This window comes from Crocodylus siamensis, chromosome 4, assembly GCF_052110815.1.
Source record: "Crocodylus siamensis isolate JL-2025a chromosome 4, ASM5211081v1, whole genome shotgun sequence".
NCBI lineage: Eukaryota > Metazoa > Chordata > Crocodylia > Crocodylidae > Crocodylus > Crocodylus siamensis.
In genome coordinates this window covers 82,214,568-82,235,536 of record NC_143398.1, presented here as the reverse complement: position 1 = coordinate 82,235,536, position 20,969 = coordinate 82,214,568, and the positions used below count along the sequence as shown (strand labels likewise).

General features: G+C 43.2%; 1 protein-coding gene across 3 annotated transcripts in view; it reads left to right on the top strand.

Annotated features, from left to right (window-relative positions):
• Positions 1-257: 257 nt before the first annotated feature.
• Positions 258-20,969, top strand: part of KITLG (KIT ligand) — a 105,392-nt gene continuing 84,680 nt past the window's right edge. For 2 of the 3 annotated variants that reach the window (XM_090042655.1, XM_090042654.1), the window contains exon 1: positions 258-440. In XM_090042655.1, coding sequence (XP_089898781.1) covers positions 426-440 — 15 coding nt within the window. In that variant the 5' untranslated portion in view covers positions 258-425. The remainder of the gene's footprint in view (positions 441-20,969) is intronic. The other variant, XM_090042653.1, reaches the window with a different exon arrangement.

Below are 20,969 nucleotides of genomic sequence, written 5' to 3'. Positions count from 1 at the left end.
AACTTCCTGAAAACTTGTTACAAATTCGCTCCTGGGCACGGGGGGAAGGGGGCCCCGGGGCCGCAGGACAGGCGTGCACGCGCCCCGCGGGTTCCCGTCCCGAAAGGGCGTCGCTGCCTCGCGCTTCCCCCCGCCCCCGGTCCCGCGGGAGGCGGGGAAGGGCGGGTCTTGCCGGGGCTGCGGCGACGGCGGCGGCGGCGGCGGCCGGAGGCGGCCGGGGTATAAAGGGGGCGGCGCGGGCTGCAGCCGCCGTCTGTGCTGGCGCGGCGGGAGTGCGGGGCGCGTGGGCACGGGGTGGGGGGGCGCCGGCTCCGGGCACCGCCGATGCGTGGACTATCCGCTGCTGCAACATGCCGGAGCCACGGTTCCGCTGACCGGAGTTAGCACACGGCGAGCTGGGCTGGACTGCAGCGCTGCCTTTCCTTATGAAGAGGACACAAGTGAGTGGGGAGCGGGCGCACGTGCCCTCCCGGGGGCTGGGGCGGCGCGGGCCGGCCGGCGGCGGCTCTCCCGGGCACACACAGGTGGACACAGGCGCAAACACATGCACATGGACACACGCCCTGACGGGCGCGCACACAGGCGTGCGCGCACAGGCACACACCTAGACGCACACGGTCATACACGCACACAGGTACACGCAGACAGGCATGCACAGCGGCACACAGGCACACACACTGGCATACACACATCGGCGCGCACACGCACGCACACAGGTTGGCAGGCGCGCACAGGCTGACAGGTACACACACACACACACTGTGCACACGCACACAGGCGCACACAGGTTGACAGGCGCACACACCGGCCTGCAGGCGCACACGAGCTGACAGGTACGCACTGGCATACACACACAGGTGCGCACACGCGCACGCAGGGTGACAGGCGCACACAGGCTGACAGGTACGCGCGCACACACGTCGGGACGACTCTGTTCCCTGCCTAGGTCCTTGCACCGCCACCCACGCCGCGCCGGGTGCCGGGTGCCGCGCAGCTCCGCCCGCCTGGCCCGTAGCTGCGCCGCGTTCAGGCGCGGGACCATCACCGGGGCGGCCTGGCGGAGGCCCTCGGCTGTCCAACGCGAGGACGTGGGTGGGACCGAAGCGGCGCCTCCGCCCCGCGGGGCTCGGCAGGTCGGCAGCCGCGGGTGGGAGCTCGGCTAGTGCTTTCCGCGGGCCGAGGCGATAGCGGCACCAGGGCTTGGCCGGTCCTGGGAGCCTCGCGCGGGACAGAGCTGTTGCGAGGGCCAAGCACTCGTGTCGCTACTCGGGCTGAGATGGGGGATGGCTTGAAGAATTCCCTTCTCCCCGCTGCACAGTGCAGCTGGGAGCAAAGCTCCAGTACATGGGTTGGGATGAGGCTCTGATCGTTGAAGCTTTCCGCTAAGAACCTGACCCTAATAAATAAGTTACATATGTTGCCAGCCATGCCCTCATTAGATAGGTATGTGCTAAACACAGTGGACCTAAAACACCAACTAAAGAGACAGACATATAGCTCGGTGCTATTCTGATTAGCTTCATTCAAGCAGCTTGTACCATACAGCACTCCGTAAACATTTTCCATAGCTGTTTGGCATTCTTCCCCTTGCCCTTCCTCACCCTAGTAATAAAGGATTGCTCTGTACAGATGTGGGACTTTGTGCCATTAGGTTGTGCATGAGATTACAATCACTGCACTGTGTATATTTTCAAAAGGGGGAGGGGGAGCATAGTTGGTGAGAAAGGAGCAGGGAAATAATTTCACAAGCCCCCAGAGCTCTGTCAGGAGTAATGTCTGAGACTGTAAGATAACAAGTGCTTGTAAAAGTGCCACTGCCTTTAGTAAGCATCAAAAGTGCTCAATACCTCTAAACTAGTAGAAAAAGAGAGAGAAATACTAATAGTGCAACAGCAGCCCCAGTACGCCTAGGGGCTGCTTCTGTTCTGGATGTGCTGCTACCTATTTCTTCTTATCTGAATGTTTCCTGATTTGGTCCTGGTAGCTCACTTAAGGTGCATAGCTTAAGGTTTTGGTGTATAGCTAGGATTAGTACAATAAACTAATATTAAAGATGGAAAAAATAAAAGGAAAAATAACCAGAAATGTGCCTACCTGTTCTACTAAGCAGTCAAAGTAGTCTACCAAGCAGACCAAGTAGTCTTTCAAAAGGAGGGACTAGGAAGCCCTTGTCTCATGGGGCATTTAAAACAGGATTGGACGAAACCTGGGGAAATGCATTTCATAGAGAACACTTGTGTAGCAGCTCTAGAACTCAGGGGTCTGTAATTACTGCAACATCTTATCAAAATGAAAACTCATATAAAATGGATATCTACAATAAAATGATCAGCTAACATTGCTATAACTAACACTTGAGATGATCGGGGTGGCTTTCACCCCTTAGATATAGTTCCAGCCCTTACATACTCAGTACAGATGATTATTTGGAAGTTCCTTTGCGGCGTAAGGGTAGAAACTTTAAAAGTATATACCGTCATTTACATAGGAATTGCTAACAGCAAAACACTAATTGTAACCTAGCCCAGTTTACTCTTGGATGCGTGTATGGGGAAAAGGAGTGGTTAAAAACTACCAAGTAAGGGGATTTGTGATCCTTGTCCAAGGACATGTTTGACTTATAAAAACTATCAGTTATCACTTATAAATAAATATTCCTCCCCCCCCAATTCACAAATGCAGGGCAAAGCAAACATAGTGGTTCCACCCATTATACCGGAAAGCCAAGCAGTCTGGCATTCTGCACCATATGGCTTAACTCAGGGGTTCTAAAAAACGTGGTCTATCCAACTGTTTCTATCGCAGCAGTAAAGCATCTGTCAGCCTTCCAGCAGTTACACTTCCTGCTTGTTGGAGGTAGTTATACAGGTTTAGGTTTCTAGAGCCTTTTTCTCAGCTATCTAACCCTAAAAACAAATACAAGAATCATTAAGTCTCCTTCAGAGTTGTTGCATATTCCTTCTAACACTTTTTGTGATCTACGATGGGTTAGCAAACACACAAGAAGCCAAAAACAATGAATCATTCTGAAGAAACTGGAGTATGAGAAACTAAGCAAAATACTTTTCATAAGGCTGTGTCACATGAAGGAGAAGAAAGCAAATAACACAATTAAAGAGAGGGGGTGTAACCAAAGAGTAGAAATTGGTATCTTGATATTGCTTTATTATGACTGTGGATTATGTTTGTTGCAAAGAAAAGGAATGGAACTGGCAGTCTAGGAAGGAAGCTGCCCACTAGATCTTTAAGAAACAGATGAAATTCCAAAAAGTTTGAAAGGCGCTACCTTAGCGGAATAAATTAAACTGATCAAGATCAAATAGCCTTAAAAAACTATACTTAAAATGAAAGAATCCACATTTTTGTTGTTTAGGATAATGTTCTACAAGTCATTGTGTTTAGTTGTTGCAGCGAAATGACTGATGAAATGATGATACACATCTGCAAGTGAAGTCCTGAAGGACAGTGGAGGAAAAATAGGATTTTTTTTTTTTAAATATATGTAATAAGCCAAAGAAGCATCTTGATAGTTTAAATCCTGAAATTCCTTCAAAACATGTGCAGTTAAATAAAAATGTAATTCCCTATTGAAGTATAACTATAGCTCCTACCTACGTAAAAATAGAATAGCAGTTTCCTCGATTATTAATGGTATGATTAAACATTCATATTCTTAATAATAATATGATTAAACATTTAGGGTCTAGTCCTACAAAGTTTTTACTCATAGGAACAATCCCAATGAAGTAATCTCACTGAAGGATTACATGCATGACGGGGTGTGCAAGATTATGCATTTAGTAATTAAACCTTAATACTAGAAGTGAGTTTGTACTAATAAGCAAAAAAATTACTGATATCAAAGAAATCTTTGGAATTTGAGGGAAATAAGATAATTGATGCTGTAATGTTTCCAATTTCCTCATTCTTTCTTTGTTTAAATGGCAATCTAACAAGTGTTGCTCGGTTCATTCAGAAAAAATACTGCTAAGGGAGTCACATTCAGAACTACCTAGAAACAATAGTGAGAGTAGCATCAACCAGCAGCTCTTGTAATTGCTAATTGTTTTGGAAAAGACACCTGACATACTAGGCTAGACATACAGCTTCTTAGAAATATTAGATCTGGAAAAGGATTGAGGGGCAGAACATGGCTTTATTCACTGTTGAATGGATGTATTCGTTGCTGGTTACATGACCTTTTGGGCTTGTGTAGAGGGAATCCTTCGTTCTTGCCTCTGGACAGGAAAGGGAGTCTGTCTGGAAATTACAAACTATATATGAAGGAAGTCAATTGAGATCAAATTCAAGGAGAATGAAAATCTATGTATTTGTCTTGCATAGCAGAAGGTTAAAATAAAGAGTAAAATATAGAACTGTTGCAAAACTATGCATGCTGAGCATATGCAGGCACTGTCTTGATGTAAATACCAGCCAATGAAAATTAAATTCCAGCTCAATTTTCTCCTTCTCTAACAGGTGTTCAGGGGACAGTTTGAGTTGGATTGTGTAGACCAGTGGTTCTTATACTTTATTGATTTGAGGCACCCCTAGGCAACTGTGGCACCCAATTTCAAACATTTAAATTTATACATAACAGGACTCTGCTTTCTTGCAGAGAGGCCTGGGAGTGAGAATGGGGGACTGTCCAGGCAGGGACAGGCCTGAGCCTGGGCTTATCTGTTTAGTTTATCTTATCTTCTTATGCTGCACTTACCTCCTTACTCCCCACACCCTTCAAAAGATCTAGCAACACCCCAGGGTGCCCCGTCACCCTGGCTGAAAATCACTGATGTAAATTGTATAGGGTGCCACAACAAGAATTCTGTAAGCACAGTTTAGGCACAGATTTCTGTAAGCCCTGCTTATTTAGGAGAAAGAAGCTGTGGAAGCCAGAAGGATGCCATGCCATAACCAGTTAATAAAATAGGTCACTCCACAACCCTGCTTTTGTGTTTGCCTCTAGAAGATTAATTTGCTTAGTTTGAAATATTACATTTTGAACCTCCTGAAATGTGTAAAAAACCCCAAACAAACAAAAAAGCCCCTTTTAGAGGTAAAACAGTAGGATTGTCTAGATAACTGCAGACTGTGTGAGGTGGATTGGGCTATGTAACATGGGGATTTGTTCCTGCTTCCATTTCATGTATTAAAGATTTCTATATTTGTAGCTAGCATAGGGAGCAGCATTTTTGTAACTTGAAATGTGTCAGTAACCTATTTCTGATATGTAATCCTGACCTTATTTTTCCAAATTGTTGTCCTTTTTTGTATTGTATTTAAATTATTGAGATGCTACGTAAAAAGATGTTCTCCGATCAATGGTTTAAAGTTGCGCTGGCTTGCGTAGTCACCGGTTATGCAAAAGTTGGAGTTGGCCAGATGTGCTGGTTGGCTTAGAGTAGGCAATGCTAAGTATGTAGTATATAAACACAGCACCCATTTATTTGAAGCAGATCCTGAAAAAAATGTGTCTGTACAAGTCTGTTGGGTAGTTTTGGAGCTGACATAAAAATGAAAGTATTTTGTTCTAAACTCACCCTTTGGTATGCAAACCCCCATATAAGTTAAGTTAACTTTCCAGATCTGCCACTTTTCCTTGGTGTACGGGTAGAAGGAAACTGGGAAGAGGGGAAGGGATCACATTCTTATTTTTGTTGGCTGCTCATTAATTAAATTTGGGTATTTTATTTAATTACATTTATGAATCTTTATTTTTCAAGTTTTCATATATTGTCAAATCCCCAAGTGCAGTTCACTGATGTAGTAAATAAATTTACTATAAACCATAAGGTTATTGTACTATGAGGGTCTATTTTACAAATTGTAACTGTCAAAATTATCAGAAGTGTATTAGTTTAAGAATGGAAATTGGAGGTACAGTATATTAAAACTGACCAAGAAAAACATCTGGGTAAGGTGTTTAGTTAATTAAAACTGTGACCTTTAGAGTTACTTACTGAAGGCTGATAAAAGAATTATTTCCATTGAAACAAATGTCCAATTTGGTAACATAGTTTAATGGACATTTTGGGCCATGCTGTTACAGGTGACAAAATTTACAAGGTGAATGAATGGTTGTTTGCTTATGGAGTCTGCTCTCAGGTTCAATTTCTTAGGATCGGTGCACACCAGATGTTTGTTTATCTTCCGATTCCATCATTACTGCTAAAACTACTGTATGGGGAGAAAGTTAAAATACTTGAGTCTCCCTGACAAAGTACATTTCATCCATAAGTTCAGGCAAAAATAGCATGTGTTCCCAAATCATTCTGCATCCAGCCAAAGTATAGGCTGTAACAAGGTCCAGGAACACATTTCCCACAATCTATTCTTCACAATTAAAGAATATTTTAAAGGATATTGTAACCCAATGAAATGAGTACCTCCTATCTCTCTATCTGTCTAGCTATTAGGGCTGTGTGAAGCTTCGGTCTCTGATTCGATTCAGCAGAGATTCGGCTTGATTAGGCAGCCAAACCTCCAAATCCAAACTGAATCAGGAGACCCTTTAATTTCTCCGAATTGAATCGGACCCCCTGGCAGACCCGGAAGCACTTCCAGTCCACTTCCAGATTCACCATCAAGCACATGGAGGATCCCCCATGCTCCTGTGGGATGCTCCATCCTCCCTGCCATTGTTGTGTTCATGAGCTGCGCCTGGTACCTCAAAGTGTGTAGAACATTTTTTTAAAGCTGTGGCCAAATCACTGATTCTCTGAATTGGCATTGAATCTTCAGATTTGGATTTGGCTGAATCAAATCAGGACAGTGATCCAAATCAACAAATCAAATCACTGCCCCTGATTTGGGCTGAATCTGAATCGAATATGGCCCATTTTCCACACCCATCTGTCTGTCTGTCTGTAATCCAATGAAGAGAGCTCTAACTCACAAAAGCCTATGCATCTCTGATTAATTTAGTCTATAAGGTGCATTTCTACCTTGTTTTTATCTATCTGAGGTACATATGGCCCCCATTGCATGGGTGCTTCATGATCTTTTATTGGATATATCTACACAATATGAAAAGTAGGAATGAAGAAACAGAGAAGGTTTTTAGATTTTAAAGGTATATAGATGCCTAGTCTCATTAATTTTTTTTCAATTACATTTAATCACCTAAATAGAATTTTAAAACCTGTCCCTGAATTTTCTAGGCAGTCAAATCAAAAGTGATCTAGGCACTTATGTCCATACCTGAAAAGATACTTAGGAGTCTATATACATCTTTTGTGTTCAGAACCACCATGATACTGACATGCTTAAAACCATCACTTAGCTGCCATCTAAGCCCTATAGGTGCCTTGTCCATTAGTGGGCCTCTCAAGTCTGGTATCACCTCCCTAAGTAACAAATAATTCTGAGTTCTAATGCTAGTCAGTCTCAGAGCTATGTAGTGAATCTGGATTTTCAAGACTAACATTAGCCCGCCTATCATATCAGCAGGGCCCAATCCTGCTTTGAGCACACCTGGGTGTGTGTGCATGTGTGTCTAAGCACTCATTTAAAATGTGGAACACTCAGGTTTCAAATCCCTGGTCTGGGGGAGGGACCTGAACCATAGTCTTCCATGTCTCTGGAGAGTGCTCTAACTATCAGGTATTTGCTGCTCTAGGATGAATTGTAGGGTATGGACATACATAACACAATATCGTAAATGTTGTTTAACCTTGAAGCAGACAGACATACACCTCTGTAAAGCTGGTTTAAATCTTCTTGGAATGGTTCAAAGCTGCATCTAGAAAATCAAGTACTATTTTGAACTTGTTCAATGTGAACTGTTATGTGGACATCCAAGTGACATGAGTGTGGTCAGTCCTCCAGACATTTCCCTGCTGTGTTGCCTTTCCTTCCTGCCACCCAAACTGTTATAACTGGCAACTCTGGTATGTAGCCAGAACTCTACCCCTTTCTTCTTCATGTTAACATTTCTTATCAGTGATCTCCCTTGCATTGCTTTTCTTTCCCTCCCCACCCCAAATCAGGAAAGCATAGTGCAGACTCTTGTCACTTGCAGGCTATTGAGGTTTACTGAACTCATATTTAGAAAATAACAGAAAATTGACAATGCTTCAAACCACAGGGCATCCACCCCTAAGACTTCCAAAGCATGGGGCCCTTTCATGCTAGGCTTGCTGGGCTGAGTGCTCACTGCCACCCCCTGGTGTCAGAGCTATAGTACATCAAATAAGTGTAAGCTGGTTCCCAATCAGTGATGTTTCCGAATGCTTTGGTTGTTGTGTATGTCCACACCCTTAGTCATTATTCCACTTGGTATAAATAATTCATTGTTCACTGGGCCTGAGAGAATTAAAATAAAAGTTAGGTCATACAGCTGGTATGTGGAGGACTAAGGTTTGTGTTCTAATTCAAGCAGCTCAAGATATAACTTGGCTGTTAACCCAAGCCCCATTCACACAAACAATATCAGCTTGAATTTTTGTGGCCCTTTAAGGTTGAGCTAGATGGCTTGTTGGTCATATTGACTGAAGCTCAAGTGCTGCTGCCAGTTGCACAACAAAATGTTACTTCCGTCATCACCCAGAGGAATTCAGGTAAAGCTTTTCTGTGGAAACACTCAGACCCAGATTAATTAAATCCAGGTGCACAAACTTTGTTCTCATTTATTGTGTACTAAAGACATATCTGAGATGTGGATGTTTTCCATTCTGTACCATTAAAGACATAGGTCAGAAGGAATATTTGTATTATTTTAGTATAGTAGAAATTCCTAGCCTAACTTTGGTGTATTGAGCATAATCTTAAATAACCAGTTGTCTCTGGGAATTTACCTTCAGTATCACTATTTTTTCTGATGAAGACAGGAATTCAGTCTCAAAGTAAACTGTTAATTGAACTTTTTGAGATTTGAGAAATCCAGATAAAATATTCTTCAGTTTTTAAAAAAATAAGTTTTAGGATGATAACTGAACTGTAAATATTAGATCCAAAAATTGTCTTTGTCATCCTTTTAAACAAGCACAACGTTTATTTCTTTCCTGCCAGTAATATAACTTTGTTAATGGCAGATCAATACATGTTTGCCACATACTTGCAGGATGACCTACAGCTATTTTTTCTGAATATGTCCTTGGATTTATTTACTGCCACTTGACCTTTAATTAGTTAGGTCATATACTTTATTATAATTTCAAATATTTTTGTTTTATTCAAGCCATAAAACTGGTAGTTGTTTTTACAGTTTATTCCCCTTTTCAAACACCGAATTGACTCTGCAGACATTGTAGTATTATATAGTGTGTTCCAAAGAATATAACAGTAGCTTCTGTATTAACAGGGTGAACTTATATAAACAACATACACTGAAGCTCTTGGTGTCAAATAGGAATAGCCCATTGATATATCAGACTAGTGTTTTAAAATATAGTATCACAGTGCTATGAGCCTGTAGATTTTGGTGTATTAGATGTATATTTGTTAATTCTTTGTACTTATCTACTAAACTTCCCTGTACAAAGTACAGACTTCATATTTCTGTATAAAATGGGAATAAGATGTCAAAGAAACTAACACTGACTTTTACAGCACAGCTGTGGTAATGGACTGTAGTTATGCAGCGATGAATCAGATTTGGTATGTTTAAATTAATAATGTACTGCATACATTCAATGTAAATGCATAAATGAAAAGAGGTGCTTGAAAACTCAGGAGGCTGAGATTTTACTTTAAACGTGTTATTGTTTTGTTGCATACATGCCTTAAATCCTAGCCCCCATTCACTAACGAAAATGTAAACCCAGGATTTTGTCATGCATTTAGCTATGCTATTATTAAATGCAACATTATGCTTCTAGCTTTTCAACTCTTATGATCTGGATGTCAACTCTTGTTTGAGCTGAGTTATGTGAACAATTTTTTTTTAATGCACTTTGAGTCATATGTAGGAATGTGAACAATAGGCAGCCAACTTAATTTAGAAAGCTTGTATAACACTACTTGGCACAACACTCTTACTTTCTGAAAGCTTAGTTTTTATCCAAAGAAACAGTAAACAAAATTCCTATCTACAGACTCTCTTTTAGAGAGGAAAATTGGTATCTTTATCGTGTAAAATTGCTATCTAGTTCTGCTCAAGAAGTCTGTGCTGCCTATATTGCATGTCTTTTCTAACATCAAGAACTACCATTACACAATGAGATGCAAGCCTAAATGAGACTTGCAAATAGTATATTTTTGTACATGCATATTCATCTTTCTTATTTCCATCAAAATATAGGTGTGTACCTGTTTATGCTTTTAAAAAGAATATTTTTGTTTTCTTAAGTACAGTCTCTTTCTTAACTTGGTTTGATCCTATCTTATATTCGTAGTAAGGGAATACAGCCTAGGTTTGATTTCTAACTGCTAAAGCACCGGATTTATTTAACCTGGCTATACCATCTATGGTTAGTTCCAAACAGTATTGACTAATCACTTCAACGTTGGTTGATCTTAATTCTATAAACCTGGATTCTATAAACCTGGATACTAAGGGCTCTGACCTGATCCAGCTGAGGCCTTTCTACATCTTAATCTTAGGTGGCTCCTGGACCTCTTAACTCTTGGATTGGCTACACATTAACACCTGAAACTAGATTTAAGCACACTTTAGGTGGCTTAAAGTTACATCACTCCAGGGCAGGTTTAGGTCTGATCAGTGTTATCAACCTTGTGTTTCACTGATATGTAGCCACTCGCTCCCAATGAGCTGCCCAAGTTGCAGTCCTTTAGCATTCCAGGATACAGTGTCCCCTCCTCACCCTCATGTTGTGTGGACAAAATTTCTACTTCCTGAATTCTTCTGCCCAGGGGGAGGTTCCAGCACCAAGCCAACTCCCCCTCCTACCCCCGTGGGTGTGACCTTCTCATCTCCAGAGGTGCAACCCCATGCAAACACTCTGTAGAGCATGTGCCAGCTAGCCAAGTTGCATGGGTCTAGGAGGGGTTGTAGGGGAGGGGGACAAGATAGGGAGCCAGATTGTGTCCCCATGAGTTAGAACTCCCAGGCCAGATGCAGTAGGTAGCTCGTGAGTGCTGTCACGCACCACTCCCAGCTTTTAACCACTCTGGAAAGCATGACCCGTACATCTCATACTCCAATTCCAAATCCCAATGTCTTAAAATATGAGACTTGCTTTAATTTATTTCCCTTTTATTTCTTTTTAATTTTTCTTCTTATTTCACACTTCAATATCCTTCATTTCACCACCCTTCTCCCACCTCCATTTCCTATCCTCCTCCCATTTTATTACCTACTCCTATCCCATTAACTCTCCTCCTTCCAGCTTCATCTTCCCACCCCACTCCCAACCCATCTCTTGCACACCCCCATCTAGAGCAGGGATAGAAGTCTGTCCTGGCTCACCAGCCCTGTAGTGGCAACTCACAACTCTAGTTCCTAGATTGCCAGCCCCCAGTGGCAAGCCACAGTTGTGCAGATGGGGGACAGTCAGAGAAGGTTTTTAGTCTTAAGGTGTGACTGCTCCAAACTTGAGCTAGAACTAACATTGATTAACACGTGAGCAGCTCAGAATGCATGTATAACAGGGCCCTTACAGTTGGCAAAACTCTCTTTCTGTCTCTCTCTCTATCTATATCTATATCTATATCTATATACACACACACACACACACACTTGAATCTCCTCACTAGCTGCTGTTATATTCAGTTCAAGTTTCTCATCTTCAGTGACATCTCACACCTGTTATATCTCAAATGCCAAAGCCAACTTCTCTTTACTTCTCACTTGGATTTATGCTTTATTCATGTTGACTCCTGCAAGTAACCAGCTCCCCTCAGTCGTTCTTTGAAAACCCAGTTATATGATTTGCAGTCATTATGACTTTCTTACCAGTGTCAATACTTCATTTTGTCTGATCCATATAAAATGGAATAGTCTCAGGAAAAAGTATAACACTGCACACTTATAGAAGAATGTGCTTAGTAATAACGTTCTTATTTATTGTACTTATGAGGCGCCTGTTATCCTAGTACCGGGGTGCCATTTTTGTAGTTGACTTTTTTCTATATATATTTTTATTTATATGTGATACTGCAAGCTAATTTCCAAACAGTCACTTGCTAAGAAGCAAAAAAAACCAAACCATTTTAACGAATTTTGCATAACTTTTCTGTACTACTGTACTAGAAAGAATGAATTCAGGTTCCTCACTGCTTTCTTAAATCTCTTGAGCTCAATCTATTATTTTCTGAAATCTTATTTTTCCACACCACACTTACTTTAAATATCTTCCCACAACCAAGTTCTTGTGATTACTTGGAAAACTGCCAGTATTGACCAGATTGTCTACAGTACTTACAAGTATTTCCCACTATGACAAAATGGTGTCCAGTTTTACATGTCACCCTGAGACATAAAGCAGACTTAAAACAGTAGGTTACAAACTGGATTATTTGTATTGCTTCATGAAACCAAACGCTTCCTGCTTGGTGTGCTACCATCCAGGAATAGTACCCTGTATCTTGATCTGTGTTCTATATGCTTCATGTGCTAGATGTTGAATTAGTGTGCTAATTATCAAATTATTTGCTAAATGTCAAATCATGACTATATGGTATATGGTTATTAAATTGGTCGGGTTAACTCCTTTTTGCCTCTTATTGCATGTACTTCCAAGGCTAACATTCCCTATTTTCAAATGAGCAAAATTCCTAAATTTTAGAATTACAGAAGTTTTTCTTTTTTGTAGCATTTATCATCTTGTGGCCGAGTAAACACAATTAGAAAATAATTCCCAATAAAAATATCTCACTCAAAAGCCTTTGATATCTTACAGTGTATTCAATGGGAAAGTGCTTACTTTAATTACATTCAACACCATTTCAGTAGGTTTGTACCAGCTTTTTATACAATGGTACACTTTCTTTAAGAATATTTGTGGAAGCCAAGAAACTTCAAGATGAGCAAAGCACCCTGCAAGGCACTTAAAGGGCCTTAATAGTTGAACTATGGCCTTCATTAGGCCACTTTACAGTTTGGATCAGTCCTATTTAAAATAAGATTTCTCAACTTAGTATTATACCAAGATATGTATAATACGGGTGCTCTTGTGGCTGAATTAGAAGAATGGCTTAGAATAGATGCATCCAGCAACTCTTGTTTCTAGATGGGACATGAGTATATCTGATTAGATAGGGAAGCTTCAAAGATGTAAGTTCAGTAAGTAAGTTTAATTTCTGCCTTCTCTATAAGCAGAAATAGTAGCAAACATATATATATATATAAAATAATTTAAAAAATGACAATTGCAGATGCTTATATTTTTACTTTTGCTGTGATTTGTATCTCGCATCCTTTCTCAGTTATTCACCAAGCTGAAGTTACTATGTTTTTAACACAAAAATGACATAAAAACAGATACACTAAAAGGCTAGGGAGAGACATTACAAATAAACTGGTCTGAGTGATCAGAAACTGGTTTAAATCTGTAACAGAATATATGTTCAGTGCACATAAACCAGTTTGAAAATGGCTGGCTGAAACTGATTTGGCTCAAACCAGTGTATGCAATGTCTGTCCCATTGCTGGTTTAAGATAAACCAGACACCCCGAGCATCCTAGCACGCTCTCTGGGCTGGGCAAGGGCTCTCTGCTCCACAGCAGGGCTGGCCCCTCCCATCTGCTCCAGGGCTGGTGCTTCAGCACAGATGGCAGACTGCTCCCACCCTCTCCCTCACCACTCCCTGCTAAGCAGGAATTCCCCTGCCCCTCTACCTTGCGGAGAGGCCTTTGTGTATTAGCTATCAGACCACATGCCGGTTACAGTTAGCGCTGAATCAACAGGTATAATCAAAAGGTAGCTGGTAATATCCCTCTGCTGTTTTCTTAATGGGGTGATAAAGATGGAGTTAAGGGATGATGAACACTGTTATCAGTTTCCTGCTGGGCTAGTCAAAGCATCCTGCTAAGGTCTGGCCATGCCCCCCTCAGCTCAGTGTTGTTGAAGGGATGGGAGGGCTGCTCTAGCACCCCCTGGCTTCTAGCCTGAGCCACTGCAGGCATGTGCCTGCATGTCTGGGATGGCTGTGCAGTTACAAACTAGTTCAGCTTAGCCTGGCTAGACTAACCTACAAAGATTGAATCAATTCAGGCTCAGGCTTTTTCATAGTTTCATAGTTTCTAGGGTCGGAAGGGACCTCAGCAGATCATCTAGTCCGACCCCCTGCCATGGCAGGAAAGAATACTGGGGTCAAATGACCCCAGCAAGATGTTCATCTAACCTCCTCTTAAACACCCCCAGGGTAGGAGCCTGCACCACTTCTCTTGGAAGCTGATTCCAGACCCTAGCCGCCCTGACTGTGAAGTAGCGCCTCCTGATATCTAACCTAAACCTACCCTCTGCCAGCTTGTGACCGTTATTCCTGGTCACTCCTGGCGGTGCTCGGGGGAACAGTAACTCCCCCAATGCCTGCTGATCCCCCCTGACTAGTTTATAACAGGCCACAAGATCCCCCCTCAGCCTTCTCTTTTGGAGGCTGAACAGGTTCAGGTCCCACAGCCTCTCCTCATAGGGCCTGCCCTGTTGTCCCCTGATCATACAAGTGGCCCTCCTCTGGACCCTCTCCATGTTGTCAACATCCCTCTTGAAGTGTGGCGCCCAGAACTGGACGCAATACTCCAGCTGCGGCCTGGCCAGTGCTGCATAGAGGCGGAGGATCACCTCTTTGGACCTGCTCGAGATGCATCTGTGGATGCATGCCAAGGTGCGGTTGGCCTTCGTGACTGCCTCCCCTCACTGCTGGCCCATGTTCATCTTGGAGTCAATGATGACCCCCAGATCCCTTTCCGCCTCCGTGCTGACAAGAGGGGAGTTCCCCAACCTGTAGGTATGATGCCGGTTGTTCCTCCTGAGGTGCATCACCTTGCACTTGTTGAAATCCATCTTATTCTTGTCCGCCCACCCTTGTAACCTGTCTAGGTCTGATTGTAGCCTGTTGCATCCTTCCAATGTGCCCACGTCCCCCCACATCTTAGTGTCATCAGCAAATTTGAACAGGGTGCTTTTTACCCCCTCGTCCAAATCACTGATGAAGATGTTGAATAGTGCGGGCCCGAGGACCGAGCCCTGCGGAACCCCACTGCCCACGTCCTTCCAGGTTGAGAAGGACCCATCCACTACCACCCTCTGGGTGCGGCCCTCCAGCCAGTTGGCGACCCATTTGACTGTGTGGGTGTCTACACCACAGCCCCTCAGTTTCTTAATGAGAACGGGGTGAGAGTCAGTGTCAAAAGCCTTCCGGAAGTCCAGGAAGATTATATCCACTGCTAACCCTGCATGTAATGATCTGGTGATCTGATCGTAAAAGGCCACCAGGTTGGTCTGACAGGACCTGCCACTGATGAACCCATGTTGGTTGCCCCTAAGCATGCAGTCCCCTGCTGGCCCCTCCTGGATGTGTGCCAGCATAATTTTCTCAAACACCTTGCCTAGGATCGAGGTGAAAGTAACCGGCCTATAGTTTCCCGGGTCCTCCTTCCTGCCTTTTTTGAAGATAGGGACCACGTTGGCCCTCTTCCAGTCCGCCGGTACCTCACCAGAGCACCACGAGTGCTTGTAAAGCTGTGCCAGGGGACTTGCAATGACCTCGGCTAGTTCCTTTAGAACTCTAGGGTGAAGATCATCCGGGCCGGCTGACTTGAATACATCCAACCCCTCCAGAAGCTCCCTAACTAAATCCTCGCTAACCCGTGGCCCAAGTGTGCCTCCCCCAGGGCCCGAGGGGGGCCCAGCAGGGAGGTGGCTGTTCTGGTCCCTACTTAGGAAGACAGAGGCAAAGAAATTGTTAAACATGTTAGCTTTGCCATCTGGTGTGATGACCAAGTTTCCCATGGCGTCCAGCAAGGGCCCCACATTACCCAGGACCTTCTTTTTACCCTCTACATATTTAAAAAAGGACTTCTTATTGTCCTTAATCTGGGAAGCTAGCCCCAGTTCCATCTCTGCCTTGGCCTTCCTAACTACCCCCCTACATCCCTGAGCAACTACAGAATAGTCCTCCCTGGTGATGACCCCTTCTTTCCATTGGGTGTAAGCCTCCTTTTTAGCAAGGAGACATTCCCGGATGCTTTTGGTGAGCCACGGAGGCTTGTGTGCTCTCCTGCTCCCTTTGATCCTCATTGGGATTACCTTCCTTTGGGCTTGGAGGATCGTCTCCTTAAGGAGCGACCACTCTCCTTGGACACCTGGCTCCCCTCCCCTCTGGGACCTCAGCACTTCTCCAACTATCCTCCTTAGCTCTTTGAAGTCTGCCCTCCTAAAATCTAGGGCCGCTGCCTTACTGCATGCCTTTGCCACCTTGCGCTGGATGGTGAATTCCAGCAGGCGATGATAGTTGTCACCCAGGTGGTCAAGCACCCGAAGCCCCCTCACCAGGTCATCACCCATGGCCAGCACTAGGTCCAACAAGGCGTCCCCCCTGGTGGGGACAGTTTGAATGACTGTTCCTAGCCAAAATGTTCTGAGAAAAGTAAGGCCTGAAGTCATAACCTAACTGACCTCTAAACTGTCTCTACTTACGTGTTACCACATGTAAATTTTAAGCACCTGCCCTTGGGCAGTGATCCTAACTAATAGGGTTAGGTGCCTAGGCTTTCTGTGCCATGGATGGGGATTTCCAGGTGCTTCCCAAGGTGATCCAGTACACCTAGCAATAAAAATGCTAGGGAAAGAAGTGAAACTGAATTTCTGCTCCTCAGATTTACAAAGGAGGCAAGTAAAGAGTCCTGGATACAGGAAGTGAAATGCAGGACTCACCTCCCAAGGGAATGCTATGTAACCATTAGGATACAGGCTCACTTTACCTGACTTCTTGGATTTGCTGTCTCTCTGGAGTGCTTATGCATTGTGCAGACTGTCATTTGTTTTAAAAACCAGAAATAATCCTGGGGCCAGAACCCACAACTCTTCACTGTCAGTGTAGTGCACTCCTCACTGGGCAAAAGATTCAACTCCTTTTTACTCTTGCCTCCTAACTCAGGAAAAAATGTCCCATACAGACAAGCTTGATTGCAACATTGAATCCTCCACTTTCTTGAAACATTCTCTGAAGCAATTGGTACTGGTCATTCTCAGAGGCCACTAAACTGTGGATACACATATGACAGTTCTGTCCTTAATCACAGAAGCCAGATTTAGCCTAATTATAAACTCAGTTTCACATACTACTATTTGCCAAAATTTACCATCTGCAATAATTCAGTGCTTAGTGCAGAGACCAGGAAAAGCCTTTGAAATATGATATTCTATTTAATCTTCAGTTAAACTTGCAAGTATGCCTTCTGGAGTTTTACAGAGAAGCATCTCCAATTTAGTGTGCGTTGAGAAGAACTAGTTATAACTCCACAGTTTCTATAGAGATACTGACTTGAGGTCCAGGCATTTAAAGAAAAGGAAAAGTTCCATCATATAGAACTGATATATACAGAGAAAATACATATATTGCTTTAAAATAACACTAGTAAAAATAATTTTAAATAAAAATCAGTTAAACTATGGGTATCTAGGTATGCAGCATGGGAAATTCAGATAAAGAGGCACATGCACCCATTCACACACGCCAGCCTCTTTAGCTGAATTTTCCATGGAGCATCCCTGAATTCTAACACATATGTAGGAAAAATATTGATATTTCTTTTGAAAGGAACTTTTTTCAGGAAAGCCTTAATCAGTTATTTAGTCCATTCTGTTAAAACACAGAATTGTATAGTACAGCTAACAGTAATATATTTCTCCCCAAAAAGGGAAATATTTATTTTTGTCTGTGGTGGGGGAATGCAAAGGACTAGAGCAGGGGTTGTCAAGCAGGGGTATGCATATTCCTGGGCTGCCACTGCTCCTGAGCAGACATAGTGGGTATGTGGGGGAGGGCAGGGGAAGCTCGCATGTGGTGGCTACCGCTGCTGTGCATTCAGCCTGACCACTCTGCATCCAGCTGCCAGGAGTACAGTGTTCCACATCCAGCCGCCAGGGGTACACTGACCCAAAAAGGATGAAAAACCCCGGACTACAGTGAAAATACTCAAATAACAAATCTTTGTTTTGTGTGTGTTTCTGGAATCTTAAAAAAAGAAAAAATACAACCCCTTCCCCCCCCAAAAATAAAAACATGCAATTGATGTGCAACTCACCCTAACCTACAAGTTTTAAATGTTGTAAACTATGACACCATTTATTGGCCACTCCAGGCATCTGAGATAAATGGCTTATTGATTGCTCAGCACTCGTATTATCTTACTAGCAGATTTAAGTATTCTAAAGAGTAGCCTCTAATTTCAAGTGTCAATTAGCTGGATTTATTTCCTTTCAAGCAAGCTCTAGCTTTATAGCATCTGAGACTACTCCCATTTATTACCATATCACTTCAAATATGTATTCTTTTCTCATACTGTTAAAATTAAACTACTGAACAGATACACACACACAGATATTCGTCAAATAGCCTGTGCTTGTATGAAGTCTAATACAAAAAACAGAAAATCTTTTACATTTCTGTCTTTTTCATATCTTACCAGGCAGACTGTATAAAAATACATACATAAGAATATATGTAAATTTACATGTATACATAAGAATGCACATAAATTTATACAGCATATGAAGGGCAGAGAAGCTAAAGATTTCAAGTTAAAGTAAAAATAATTATTTTCTCAAATATTATTAAAGTTCTGAACTGATTTAAAATATTTTTCCAGCCTTAATTTTTTTTACAAATCCTGTTTTGTTTTAATGTATTTCATTTGGAGACAGCTAAGATTAACTTGCACACATCATACAGGCACTGCTTAATGCATTCTTAGCACACAGTTTATGCAGCTGTATATATTAATAAGAAATAGAAATCAAATCAAAATACACTGAAGTCTTGAAGATAAACAATGTAGATTCTCTATACCACTATATAAAACTTGGCAGTATAATTTTTCAAGTGCTTATTTTTATATAGCTATTTGGACTTGAAACATAGGAAACTGCATTTTAAGTTTTGAGTTTAAATAAATCAAAAAAATAAAGACTGATTAAACATCTATCACATATACATGAGAACACAATTTTGTATGAATTTGGCTTAGCTACAAATAAGTTTCATTTGCTTGAGGTTTTCATGTTTTCATACTTTTTTGACTGATAAGTATCTGATTTTCAGATAGGTATCCAAGGATGAAGCCAAAAAAATACTGTATGGATTTAGATTTTCACTGCAGTTGCTAATATTGTGTTTCAGGTATAAGGAATTTTTCCCTGTAATTTTTCCTTCCTGAAACCAATTAAACAGGAGAATTGTATGTAGCACAGATCAACAAATTACTTTAAAGTGTTTGCAATAGCTGTTTTGTATAAATACCCTGGCAAGTCAGGACTATCAAATGATTTGTTGCAAAGTTTTGCTAATTAAGATGGCTTATGGCTATCTGCAATTGCTGCTTTATAGTTTCCCCCCCTTCACAGCCACATCTGACAACAGGTAAGCTGTCTTTTGCTAATATTTGAGAGTTTGAAGTTTCAGTTAACAAAGGCTTAGAAATCCTCTCTTGAAACCTAATGGAAAAAAGACTCTGGCTATGCAAGAGTGTGCAAGGTTTCTTGCTTTAGGCTGTATCTTCATTAGTACACTTTGTCACCGTAATTTTCCACTGATGGTGGAAATAGGGAATGGTTTTGAGTATTTTTGTTTTCAAATGAAAGGGTAGTGAAAACACTGTTCTATCTATACTACAGCTTCTGTTGTCACTGGAGCTGTGGTGAATTCTAGCTACAGGGACAGTGTGCTAGTGCAGACAATGGGGTTAGGGACAGACATTCAAAAAGCCAGAGCCTGAATTGATTTAATCTTTGCAGGTTAGTCTAACTTGCCTAAATTGAATCAATTTGCAAGTGAATAGACATTCCCTTTTGATTCAGGAAATGTAGGCAAATTCCTGCAGTGGCTCAGGCCACAAGCTGGCGGGTGCTAGAGTGTGCCCTCAGCTGTAGGACAGCTGTGCTGGGAATGGGGAGGTGTGGCCAGGCCGTGGCAGTACCCTCAAGTGACCTGGCCTGGGAAGTGGTTTAATTCTCCCCCTCTGTCCTACTGGCACAGACTTGGGCTGGGGTCTGCCTGGTGCTTTGCCCACCCCACTCCTGCCTGCAGCATAGCCCCCCCATGCCAGGAAGAGGCTTGTGCTCCCAGGACACTATGACAGGGGTTGCTGCCTGACAGGGTTACTACCCACTCGATGCTCCAGGGGTAGGGGTGTGGCCAGAGGCTGCCCAGCTTGGCCCCCTTAGGTGAAGGGAGCAGAGAGAGGATTTATTTCCCCACCCACTCCCTCCAGCGCCTGGAGAAGGGGCAGGGAAGGGGCTTATTCTGCCACTTACACCACGCAAGGAGTGGTCAGTGAAGGTGGTGGCTGGGGCTGGCAGATCCCATCTGTGGTCTGAGGGGGCAGAGGGAGGAATTAATCCCCTCCCTGCCTGGTTGTTGGTGCTCTTCGGAGGTGGTGGCCTGGGCTGGGAAACCCCAGTTGCAGTCCTTGGTGAGAGAGGGGATGGAGGGAAGAATTAACCCCCTCCCTGCAGCCTTCACCTTAATGGAGACATGCCGGCAAGCATCTGGCCAAACCCCCATCCCTGCCACTGGAGCAGCAAGGGCGGGGGTAGACCCTGACAAGGGCTGCTCTGCATTACCAGCCAGACCCTGGCTGGGGTTCCTCCCAGTGAGACAGGAAAGGAAGGTGGGGAATAAACCCCCTTGCTACTTGTTCTCCCTGGGGCACCCTGATAAAGGTTGCTACCCTGTCAGTGTGTGTTTCCCCCACCCCCCACCTCTCTGCTGCAGTGGCAGAGGCAGGGGCATGGCTAGATGCCATCCTGGCATAGCCTCATTAAGGTGAAGGGGGCAGGGAGGGGGTTAATTCTCCTCTCTGTTTCTCCCCCCCCTGGACTGCAGCCAGGGTTTGCCTGGCTGTG